Below are 12,697 nucleotides of genomic sequence, written 5' to 3' on the forward strand. Positions count from 1 at the left end.
ATCCCTGTCTTCTACCTGCTAGGTGTGTGTAGCACCCTTCCCCCAAGGCATAACAACCAAAAGTGTCCCCAGACATTGCCAACTCCCTGGGGTGAGGTTGGCAGTCACTCGAACTGGATAACCACTTGGTACATAATGGGCGCTACTTATGCATTTGCTGCTTCATCATTTCCAGCATTTAAGAACTTATCCTTTGACATTTTTATTCACAGCAATGGATTGCAAAGACAGACCAGCTTTTCCAGTAAAGAAGTTAATACAAGGTAACTTTCTGGGAATGGGTTAAATATTTGTTCCTAATTTATATCTTTCATTGTTATCTCAATTGTATTTTTAATTTCCCTGGAGCAGAGGTCATCTATTGGAGTCTTTAGCATCAGTATCAAGGGGATAGGAGGGAAGAAGAACAATTGCACTTTACATTTGGAAGCCTGGGCACTCGTTTTATTATACTACCATTTCCCTGGGTTCCCAGGAGCAAATCCAGAAGTCACTGCCTTTACAGCAGCCTTTCTCTACTTCAGCACTATTGATGTTGTGTAATTTTTCGGTGGTGAGGGTCTGTCTTATATATTGTAGAGATTTTGGCAGCATCTCTGGTCTCTTCCCTCAAGTTCTGACAACCAATAATGTCTCCAGACGTTGCTAGATGTTCTTTGGCGGGCCAAGCTGCCCCAGTTGAACCGCGTTATTGTATAGGAAGATAAATGTCCCAAGACCTTTTGTGTAAAAAAGGGAGTACATTTACAATGAGGCCAGATTAGTGGCTGGATTGTATTAAAAAACATGGTTTCTGGCTTTTAAAGCTTGGTTTCTAGTTCTCCCCTGTAGCAGTTTGCCTTCTCTCGTGACAACTGATAGCAGGTTTGGTGGTGGTAGGAGTTGTGTTAAGGGCAACAGTCTTCTGAGGTTAAACAATTAGGGCCAAACCATAGGATCCAAGGGTATGATTGCTTTATAAAATGAAAATGCCCGCCACCAAGCCCACTAAGGTTGATCTTTATTATTATTATTATTTTTTTAAACCCTCACCTGAGCATATGTTTATTGATTTTTATAGAGGGAGGGAGGGAAACATTGGTGTGAGAGAAGCATTGATTGGGTTGCCTCCCATTTGCGCTCTGACCAGGGATTGAACCCGAAACCTAGGTATGTGCCCTTACTGGGAATCAAACCCGCAACCTATCATGAGGACACTCCAATCAACTGAGCCACTGGCAAGGGCAAAGTTTGATGATTTTGTAGCTTGTGGAACGTTAAAGTATCGATCGATTGTCAGTCTTCACACTTACACTGTAAAGACAGCCTCCTCTCTTCGTTTCAGCTCGTCTGCCCTTCAAGCGCCTGAATCTTGCCCCAAAGGAGAAAACCAAGGACGGGTCAGACAACACAAGAAGCTCTCCAAGTGCTCCTGCACAAAGTCAAGTCTCTGATGTAGAAGTCTCTTTGGACAACTTGGAGAATGATTTTCATATGGGTTCTGACATAGATTTTAGTCCAAAACTTGTCAATGAGAAGGGTCCCTTAGATAACTTTTTAGGAAGTAAAGTGGAAACAAATATTGGCAAGACCACAGTCATCGATTTGACAGAGGACTCCAGTGACCAACCAAAGGACATTGTGGCCTACAGTAAACTGAATTCTGCAGCCTATCCCTCCTTGAAGGAGGCTGTAAATGGGGTCAGAGAAGCCGAAGGTGAGGGGCTGCTGCCGAAGGTTAGTCAGAAGGACGAGCTGGCATTTCCTGAGGAGACTCTTTTAGCCATTCCATACAAAACAGAGGAGGAGGGTGCTGGCTCAGGGGACACAGAGAGGAGCAGAGACAGGCAGAAAGCACCTCAGAGCTGCCCCACATTGACAGATGGTCTGAGAATATGCTCAGAGCAGGACCAGGATGGTTGGAGTGAAGCCGGGGACATCTTGTTCAAAAGGAAGGTGCCCGTGGTGGTCTTGCAGGATATCCTGGGTATGAAACCTGCAGCTGAGTCTCCATCGACCCCTCTGGACCAGGGCATGCCCTCTGAGAGTGAGATGCTGGACTCTGGTCCCGAAGAAGATTCTGTCCTCAGCCATTCGTCCCTGAGCTCTTCCTCTCCTACCAGCTCACCTGAGGGGTGGTCTGCTTCTGAAAATCAGCACAGCAGCCCTAGTCCCTTCCCAACCCCCACCTCTGTCCGCAGAGTGAGTATCTCGCCAAATCCCAGCATGTCAGGGTCGATGACACCTCTAGTCCAGCCCCTTTTCACATGGGGACAGTGTCCTCCTGTGGTTAGTAGTCGAGTGAGTGGGACAGCAAACTAAGTCTTGTAACTTCTGGTGCAGAATTTCGATTTTTTTTCCCCGATATTAAAGACTATTAGAGGTATTCAGTGATATATACTGTACACTGAGATGTGTTGGTGGCTAGTTTAATTACTAGTATGTCCAGGCCGTTTTGGTAGCCTTTGTTGTTCACACCTAGTTGGTGGTTGGTCAGTCCAGCCACTTTAGGAAATGATGGCAGTAAGCAGGAGACTGTAATCCTCCCGGTAATCCTAGCTTCAGCTCCCCCCATTCCTTCTTGTTGTCACACAGACTTGTGAGGGTGTGGGTGGTGAAGAGTCAGCATTGGTGAAGAGACCCCAAAACAGCAGGACTAAAATGGGGAGTTCTGTAGAGTCATCTCTTGTCAGCATGGCCATCCATGTTTAAGGACCCCAGGAGGATGGCTTTGTCACTGGTTTCTGATTAGTACAGTGGCAAATGTCACTGTTCTCACCTATCCTTGAGTTGTTGTGGGCAAAACTGGAAAAATCCATTAAGAATCCTGAAGTGTGTCTAACAGTGTTTTGGTCTTATGTAATTTTTGTTTGTTTCTCCAATTTTATATGTGTGTGAAATTTAATACACATATAAAATTGGATCCTGAGGTGGGTCTTAATTTGACAATAAACCATCAACTTTGATTACTTTCTGAACTTTAATCTCTGAAGAATTAATTATTTTTCTAGATGATTCTATTTATTTATTTATTTATTTATTTATTTATTTATTTATTTTCTTCAGAAAGAAAAACATCAATTTATTGTTCCACCCACTCATGCATCCATTGGTTGTTTCCTGTGTGTGCCCTGACCAGGCATTGAGCCTACAGCTTTGGTGTACTGGGGCAACAACCTAACCAGTGGAGCTGCCCTGCCAGGGCAGATTCCATCTCTTGTTTTTCATCTCTTGAGTATAGGAGAAAATGGCTTTCTATGTAGGTTCACAAAAGATCAAGAGTGGAGCAAGCTTTTTTTCTTCTAAGTTTCTCGGTGTGGCAGACAAATAAACATTTTTAAACTTCCACCTGAGCTATCACTCACACTCTAGAGGCAGAGTGTGAGTCCCTCTTGCTGTAATCTGTACTGTTTTTTTCCATCTAGGTAGTTGAAGTCCTTCCAGGCTGCTGGCAATCCTTTACAGAACTAGTATGTCACATGATGTGTCATAGCTGGTTAGCCTAGAGAACAGGACATTACACATATTTCCATTTTTTAAAAGATTTTGTTTCTTTTTAAAGAGGGGGAAGGAAAAAGGAAGAGAAACATCAATGTGTGGTTGCCTCTCACGCACCCCCTACTGGGGACCTGGCCTGTAACCCAGACGTATGCCCTGACTGGGAATCGAACCTTCAACCCTTTGCTTTGCAGCCCAGCACTCAATCCACGGAGCCACACCATCTGGGGCTTTTTCCATTCTTAATAGCGTCGTTAAGTATATTTTTATGCCCATAGCCAAGCCTGAGAATTGGGAGGTCACAGAGTTGGGCATTGTCATGAAACAATTTTACTTCTGTCCACTGGCCCAAATGGCTCTGAGACAGCTGTGCATAGGAACCAAATGTGCTCAGTTTGGGAAATCCTGCATCTGAGATGCTAGTTCTTACTCTTAGCACAGGCTTGGAGTTTTGAAGTGCTCTGGAAGGTATTGTTCTCGTAGCTTAGCAAAAAATTAACACTGCAAGTGGTAAAGGCTCAGGCTGCTGCAGAGCCTGTGGCAGAAAACTGCCCCAGGTGGGCCCTTCCATGGCAAGAGTGGAAATGGAACCCCCTGATGTTGGGTGACACCAGAGGTACGAGAGTGAAGTGAAGTGATTATCAGGAGCATCTGGATGCTCTGATGGCAGGACTTCCTGAGAGCAGAGCTGAAGACCACCTCCAACCACACACATACACATACTGCTTTATAGTTTATCTCCTTACCTTTTGGGAGTACTGGGTCTCCTGATTTGCTTGTGCCTTTTGTGGTTGGTATGCAATTCAGTCAGCTTTCCCTGCCTTGGCATTTGAGATTTTCCTGATCCCTATTACTGTGGGGAACACGTTTGTTTTTCTATTTCCCCTCCACCTCCTTTTCAGATTGTAGGCACTGGCTGGAAGCTTACAGATTGCTTCCTGTTACCTTGTAACGTGTGTGGTTTTTACTGCACTCTGTTAGTCCTGGAGTTGGTACCTCTGTGTTTGGGAACTCCTTTCTTTTGTGTTGTTGTTTTAGGGGTTTCATTTTCTTTGTGGGGAGCCTTGTTAAAATGCTGGTCCTGTTGTCCCTTCCCAGGCACCCAGAGACTCTCAGTTTGAAAAACAATGGTTTAGAACATGTTTTTAGATAATCGCAGAGTCTTTTGACTAATTTAGAGTTTCTATTTAGCATTACAACCATTTCCCAAGCGTGTTGGCAATCAGATATACAAATTATCCCACAATGAAAATGTTGATACAGTTGTGTTACTGGAATTTCTGCCTTCCATACAGATAAGCCCAGATTGCTGGAACTTTTTCCCATATAATTTTAATTTTACGAGTATTAAGTTCTCCACACTAAACAACAAATTCTTTCCTTGGCTCATGTGGCTTAGTGGATTGAGTGCTGGCCTGAGTACCAAAGGGTCACCGGTTCAATTCTCAGTTGGGGCACCTGCCTTATTTGCAGGCCAGGTTCCCAGTGGGGGACAAGCGAAAGGCAACCACACATTAAAGTTTCTCTACCTCTGTTTTTCCCTCCCTTCCCCTCCCTAAAAATAAATAAGTAAATCTTTACAAATAAAGACAAAAAATTCTTATCCTGGCCAAGTGGCTCAGGTGGTTGGTTGGTGCATCATCTTGAACAACTAAAAGGCTGCAGGTCTGATTCCCAATCAGAACACATACGAAGTTTTTGGTTTCCATCCCTGGTCTGGGTGTGTGTATGGAAGGCAACCCATGGATATTTCTCTCTCTCTCTCTCTCTCTCTCTCTCTCTCTCTCTCTCAAGTCAAAAAACATCCTCAGGTGAGGGTTTTGTTTTGTTTTGTTTTTAATTAAAATATGACAGTCCTCTTTGGCCCCCTTTTTCTCCCCCAGGTTGTCATTATTATTATCTTCTATTTATGGTATATTTGAGAGATCACTTAGGAATACACGGTATCATTTTATGTTAACGTATACCGTAAATTTGTTTCTTTTTCAATGGAAGATGCCTCATTTTTTATATTGGATCGGGAAGAGGTATCTCTAACTGCCTATAGTGTGGATGTACTGCACTTCACAAAGTCAGCTTCACTGATGGATATTTCTGTTGTCTCTAACTAATTCTTGCCTTGACAGAACAATAATTGTAATGAATTTCCTTCCACTTGTTTTCTGAGGCTGTTCAGTCAGTAGTTTTGCAGGTTGTCGTTGAATAATTTTTCCCCACTTGCCCTGAAATGTGGCTGGACCAACTTGGGTGTGTCTTTTCCCTCTGCCTTCTCTCTCCTGCTGTTAGGTTTTTAAAATGCTGCTTCTGAGCCCATCCAAACCAGCATCTCCTCCTGTCATTCCCTGTTTGTCTGCTTTGAGTTTAGAAATTAGATCTCCAGAGTGAATTGGCTCTGAGAGGATTCTCCTGAATAAAATTAGGAATTTTAATGTGCAGACACAGTTAAATCTGCCATGACTGGAGGTAGTTGGTATGTGTTTCAGGGATCCTGGGTCTTGTTTTTGGCAGCTATGTTCCAGATAGATAAAATGTATGGCACAAATTTTTTTTTGAGATTTTATTTGTTTTTAGAGAATGGGGAAAGCAGGGGAAAAGAAAACATCAATGTATGGTTGCCTCTCATGTGTGCCCCCCTCCCCTGCCACTGGTGATCTGGCCCACAACCCAGGCATGTGTCCTGACTGGGAATCAAACCAGTGACCCTTTGGTTCACAATCTGGTATTCAGTCCACTGAACCATACCAGCCAGGGCTGGCACATGATTTTGAGAGAGTTCTCGGGATATTTGTGCCATGTCCTGAAGATAAATTGTATCAGATCAATGAGGTCCTCCCAAATGTCTGGTAAAGCAGTAGAGGTACTGGTTTCGTTTTATGTTACTGATTGATTGATTGATTATATGTATATATAGAGAAATATCCATTCATTATTCCACTTATTTATGCATTCATTGGTTGATTCTTGTATGGGCCCTGACCAGGAATCAAGCCCACAAATTTGGTGTATTTGGATAGTGCTCTAACCAAGTGAGCTACCCAGCCAGGGCCAGTAGTGATACTGGTTTTATATTACATTGTAATTGCTGAGGTTGTTGGAAATCATTAAGGAGGCTTCTGATAGTCATGTTAATTTTAGTATTCCCAGACTCACAGCAAAGGAGAAGCAATGTAAAAGGCACTAGATTTTGCAGCTGAAATCCCACAAGTATGGGCAAGACTAAATGTGCCCTCCCTGCCCGCCCCCAATACTTTTATATAGGAATCTGACAATCATATTCACTATAATCTTTGAGCACAAAGAGCAATGATATAGCAAAGTAAAAATTCTGCTGTTAAATCCTTTACTGTGGAAGGGAAGCCCATAGACTTGGCAGGCAAAGTGGATTCTGAACAGGCAGATGCTTTTTTTTTGTTTGTTTCGTTTTGGTTTTTTTTCCCTTAAGAACTTGGAGATGGTTTTGGTAACTGGCATTTCTGTTGGCACATGCTCACTTGGGCACAGTCTCAGTGACATTTGAGTTCCTTACAACACATGGCTTTCAGGTGACTGCTCAACCCTTTTCTATAAAAAGACTGAGTCCAGAAAGAACATGGTATGCCAAATAAGAAGGATGAGGCTGTTGATCTTTTGATCTGTTTTATTCTGTAAGAGTTCATAGTCAGGGCAGAAGCTTTCCCAGATGGAGAAATCACAGCTAAATGGTTTTGTCAACATGTCAGGCCATCTTAAGAGAAACGGACCTTTGGTTTACCAGCTCCACTTCAGCCACATTTTTTGGCTGCCTGTCCAAGTCTGAACTCATTCCCCACTGCTCTTCAATCTAATGGTTTGGTTGTCAGGGCTCCCTGCTCTGGAGGGAGCTTGAGCCAGTAGTCTAAACTCCTGTTCATATTTTGATCTTGGTCAACATCATGCATGAATCCAATCATGTGTTTTGGGAAGTCCTTGTTGCCATGCTCAGTTTGAGGCAGGGTGATAGAGGATGTTAAGCTCTAGAACATAGTGGTTCTAGGTCAGATTGCCTCCTCTGGCACGTTGATCTTCTATTCTGGAGCTTTCACTCTACATTGTAAAAAGCAGAACTGTACCAGGCAAAGACCACAGATTGGTGGCCCACAGGAATCCAGCCCATTAACATGCTTTATTTGATTCACGTCATGTTAGTTTTTATTACTGTTTTTTATTTTCTTTTCCTTTTTTAAAAAAATATATTTTACTGATTATGCTATTACAGTTGTCCCATTTCCCCCCCCTTTGTTCCCCTCCACCCTGCACACCCCCTCCCACCCACATTTCACCCCTTTATTTAGTTCATGTCCATGGGTTATACATATAAGTTCTTTGGCTTCTACATTTCCTATACTATTCTTAACCTCCCCCTGTCTATTTTCTGCCTACCATCTATGCTACTTATTCTCTGTACTTTTTCCCCCTCTCTCCTCCTCCCACTCCCCTGTTGCTAACCCTCCATGTGATCTCTATTTCTGAGGTCTGTTCCTGTTCTAGTTGTTTGCTTGGTTTGCTTTTGTTTTTGTTTTAGGTGTGATTGTTAATAACTGTGAGTTTGCTGTCATTTTACTGTTCATATTTTTTATCTTTTTCTTAGATAAATCCCTTTAACATTTCATATAATAAGGACTTGGTGATGATGAACTCCTTTAACTTGACCTTATCTGAGAAGCACTTTATCTGCCCTTCCATTCTAAATGAAAGCTTTCCTGGATAGAGTAATCTTGGATTTAGGTCCTTGCCTTTCACGGCTTGAAATACTTCTTTCTTTCTTGCCTGTAAGGTCTCTTGAGAAATCAGCTGACAGTCTGATGGGAACTCCTCTGCGGGTAATTATCTCCTTTTCTCTTGCTGCTTCTAAGATTCTCTCCTTATCTTTAATCTTGGGTAATATATGATATGCCTTGGTGTATTCCTCCTTGGGTCCAACTTCTTTGGGACTCTCTGAGCTTCCTGGACTTCCTGGAAGTCTATTTCCTTTGCTAGATTAGGGAAGTTCTTCATTATTTGTTCAAATAAGTTTCCAATTTGTTGCTCTTCCTCTTCTCTTTCTGGAACCTCTATAATTCGGATGTTGGAACGTTTAAAGATGTCCTGGAGGTTCCTAAGCCTCTCCTCATTTTTTTGAATTCTTGTTTCTTCATTCTTTTCTGTTTGGTTGTTTCTTTCTTCCTTCTGATCCACAACATTGATTTGAGTTCCAGTTTCCTTCCTATCATTATTGGGTCCTTGTACATTTTCCTTTATTTCACTTAGCGTAGCCTTCATTTTTTCATCTAATTTGCGACTAAATTCAACTAATTCTGTGAGCATCTTGATCACCAGTGCTTTGAACTGCATCTGATAGGTTGGCTATCTTTTGGTCGCTTAGTTGTATTTTTTTCTGGAGCTTTGATCTGTTCTTTCATTTGGGCCTTCCCCCCCGCCCCGCCCCCAGCATACCTGTTACATAGTAACAGCTGAGCCTTAGGTGTTTACCAAGGCAGGGCAACTGATGTAGCTGTGCTGCGTTGCTTTGCGTTGTGACACAGTGTGAGGGAAAGGGGTCGGAGAGGGAACAGTGGTGCTTGCTCTGCTCTCTGACAGTTTTTAGTCATTTCCCCCATTATCCACAATCAAATTGGGCCCTTCTGGTGCCGATTCCTGGGTGGGTGGGCTTCTGTACATTCCAATACCCTGTGGGTCTCTCCAACAAACTCTCCTGTGAGTCTGGGAGTTTCTCCCGCTGCCGCCTCAACCCCCACCGGTGTTTTCAATGAGTGGTTTGAGGCTTTATTACCTCGTGCTGGGACCCCGTGTTGCACGGTCTGTTTCGCTCCCCAGCTGTTCCTCCTGGTTTATCTGTACATGAATGTGGGACCACCGGTCCACCAGCTGCCACCTCGCGAGTCCTCTCCACCAAGCTGCCTGTCTCCGCCCCTCTTACCGGTCTGGATGAATGTGTCTTCTTTAACTCCTTAGTTGTCTGACTTTAATACACTTTGGTTTTCTGTCAGTTTTGGTTATTTTTTATTTTTAAATTGTTGGTGTCCCTCTTTTGGTTGTGTGAGGAGACACAATGTGTCTACCTGTGCCTCCCCCTTCCCTTTTTTTTTTGTATCCCCCTTAGGCATTCCTTTTCTTCCTTCTTCTTTTAATCTAGATTTATTTGTTTATTTTATTATTTATTTTTTTAGAGAGGCAGCAATGGAGACAAAAGAAGGAGAGAAACATCGATGTGTGAGAGAGACATTGATTGGTTGCCTCTCATCTGTGACCCAACCAGGGACTTGGCCTACAACTCAGGGGTGTGCCCTGACCGGGAATTAAACCAGCTACCTTTCGATTCACAGGCTGGTACTCAATCCACTAAGCCATACCAGGCTGGCTGCTATATTTTTGTTACTGATTTTAGAGAGAAAGGAAGGGAGGGAGAAAGAAATATTGACTTGCTGTTCTACCCATCTATGCATTCACTGGTTGACTCCTATAGGTGCCCTGATTGGGGTCGAACCTGCAACCTTGGCTCACTGGGACAGTGCTCCAGCCAGCTGACTGACCTGGCCAGGGCCACATAGTGTTAGTTTTTAAATATTACCTGTAAAATTGACAATTCTCTCTTGGGAATTGCCTATAAGAGCTCCGTCCTCTTTTGCCAGGTTGCATCATATCTAGTTGGCTGCAAATCTTGCAGGTGACCACTGCATGTCATCTGCATTGCTTTTATTTTCCAGCTTGCCATGTTTTCTTTGTGTTTGGCCTCTGTCATTCATTCATGTCATCTGTCCCTCCCCCGTTTCCCTTCTTATCCCCAGTACACATGTGTGTAAGTCATTGGAGTGTATGACCCTCCCCTAAGACATTTTATGGTGGAAATCATAAAATGTATGAACTCTATATGGTGGAAACTGGTTACCTGGAAAGGTTTTCATTTTTCTTGTTTTGCAAAGTTCTTTTTTTTTTTTTAAGATTTTATTTATTTCTTTTTTAGAAAGAGAGGGAAAGGGAGAGAAACATTGATCAGTTGTCTCTTGCTCACCCCCAACTGGGGATTTGGCCTGCAACCCAGACATGTGCACTGACTGGGAATCAAACCAGCAACCTTTCAGTTCGTAGGGTAGAGCTCAGTCCATACAAGCCAGAGCAAGAAGTTCTTTTTTTTAATTGTCAGAGAAAGAGAAATATCGATTTGTTGTTCCACTTACTTATGCATTCATTGTTGTTGTTGTTTTTTTTCTTTATGTGCCCTGACTGGGGATTAAACCGGCAACCTTGATGTGTCAGGATGATACTGTAACCAATTGATCTACCTGGCCAGGGCCACAAAGGAGTTCTTAATAGTGTGTGTCTCTTGTTTCCTTCTTTCCCCCACCCCCCAGGATTGCAGTGTGTTACAGTGACTGAAACAACCCACATTTAAAGATATATGCCTTTCGTTTCAGATAACTAAGAACTTGGTCAAAGGTTCTGCTGAGAAGAACAAGATGAAACTACAAAGAGTAAGACATTTTCCCTGATACAGAAAATTAACCTGCTGTGCTTTTTATATTAACTATAAGCTGAATCCTTTGTGCTTCCCTCAGCCCAGTTTTTACTTCTCCCAGTTTATCCTGACCCTCACTGTGGCTCTTGCTTCATTTTACATAACTGGGCATCATAGATTGCATCATTTTTAGCTTTGCTAAAGCCTGTCTTTGCGTGTAGCCTTTCCAAGCTATTATTATTATAGTAATATTCGTGTATCCAATTGTAGCTTAAAATTGTCTACACATGAACCAACTCCCTTTCCCTGCATGGCAGCCTCCTATGAATAGAGTTTAATTAGGTTCCATTCCTTCCCTGGTGCTGTAGCATTTTTATGGCCCCTACAGAGATGGGTGATTACTACTTAGTGGTGCACTGCAGAGCTGTGGATTCTCTTATCTAGGGATCACCAAGTTTTGTACACAGCAGGGCATGCAAGATTTTTCTTACTACTGTGAAAAACAGAAGTCCAGTTTTTCTCCCTTCCTATGCCAGCTCATGGAAGGGGCACCGATGACAATTGGCTGTGGGTTCATCAGTGCTTGCTGTGCTGGCCATCTTTTGGCTGTCTTTGGTTTTTGTGGGTCTGATTTTGATGGCTTCTTTAGAGTTTATCTCATTCTCCCCTGCGATTTTAGAGATGGCCACACATGGGTGGAAGTGGAGACTAGACTCAAATATGGCTGAAGAGACCTGTTTTATCTAATTGACCCTTGCTTTCCAGAGCCTTCTGCCTTCTTAATGAGCAGTGGGGAGCTGTTAGTCTCATTTCTCAATCCAGATCAGACATTATCTTAAGTACTCTAAGTGTGAAGTGAAGATTCTGAGGATACTTGGCAAACATTCATACATCTCTAAATAACAGCCTCCGTGGCTTTTACTAAAACAACCAAAGGGTTACCAGGGCAAAGGGTAGAATATTCTCTAGAGACAAGGCATAATCGGACACCCAGACCAAAAGGTGGAGTTGTCGGGCTCCTCACCTTGGGAAGACCATCTTTGGTGGTGAATGTAATGGTCCTTGAGAGTTACTCTGCGCTGTGTTAGAGGCTTACTGCCCTTCTGGTCATGTGGATGGGTCTGTAATAACTCAGCACCCCAGGCCACATACCAGTTCTTTGGAATCAGGGACTGAATTCCCAGGGAATTCCCTGGGAATTCAGGGATGTGCTGAAATAAGACATGACCATCTTAACAAATATCGAAGACACTAGCTGTTTTCTCCTTAGTTACACAAATTACTTTTCATCCTTTCTTCACACCCACCCTTCTTTTCAGATCCTAAGAAATGGTTATAAAGATTTAAAACAATAAATTTTTTGCTTGTATTTTTTTAGTGCATTCTCAGTTGTTCCCTGCTGTTTTAAGTCTTTTTTTTTTCCCCAGCTGGTTTCCTGTCCTTGCCTCATCTAATCTTCCATTTTTTAAAGAAATAAAATAAACCCTGTCATCTGGTATGGTTTAGGGAAGGATTGAAACAATAGCGCTTTTGGTTTAAAGGCACGGAGGCAGCCTGGCTGGTGCAGCTCAATGGACTGAGTGCTGAACTGCGAACCAAATGGTGGCTAGTTCTATTCCCAGTCAGGGCACATGCCTGGGTGGCAGCCAGGTCCCCTGTAGAGGGTGCATGAGAGGCATCCCCATATTGATCTTTCACCCTTTCTTCCCCTCTCTAAAAAAATAAATAAAAATAAAATCTTAAAAAACA

At 42.9% G+C, this 12,697-nt stretch overlaps 1 protein-coding gene across 3 annotated transcripts in view; it reads left to right on the forward strand.

Annotated features, from left to right (window-relative positions):
* The window catches only part of CHAF1A (chromatin assembly factor 1 subunit A), a 32,527-nt gene that overhangs the window by 2,405 nt on the left and 17,425 nt on the right, over nt 1-12,697 (forward strand). For all 3 annotated transcript variants that reach the window (XM_036032215.1, XM_036032214.1, XM_028520275.2), the window contains exons 2-4: nt 213-263; nt 1,325-2,181; nt 10,908-10,964. In XM_036032215.1, coding sequence (XP_035888108.1) covers nt 213-263; nt 1,325-2,181; nt 10,908-10,964 — 965 coding nt within the window. The remainder of the gene's footprint in view (nt 1-212; nt 264-1,324; nt 2,182-10,907; nt 10,965-12,697) is intronic.

Source organism: Phyllostomus discolor, chromosome 8 (genome assembly GCF_004126475.2).
Source record: "Phyllostomus discolor isolate MPI-MPIP mPhyDis1 chromosome 8, mPhyDis1.pri.v3, whole genome shotgun sequence".
NCBI classification, from domain to species: Eukaryota; Metazoa; Chordata; class Mammalia; order Chiroptera; family Phyllostomidae; genus Phyllostomus; species Phyllostomus discolor.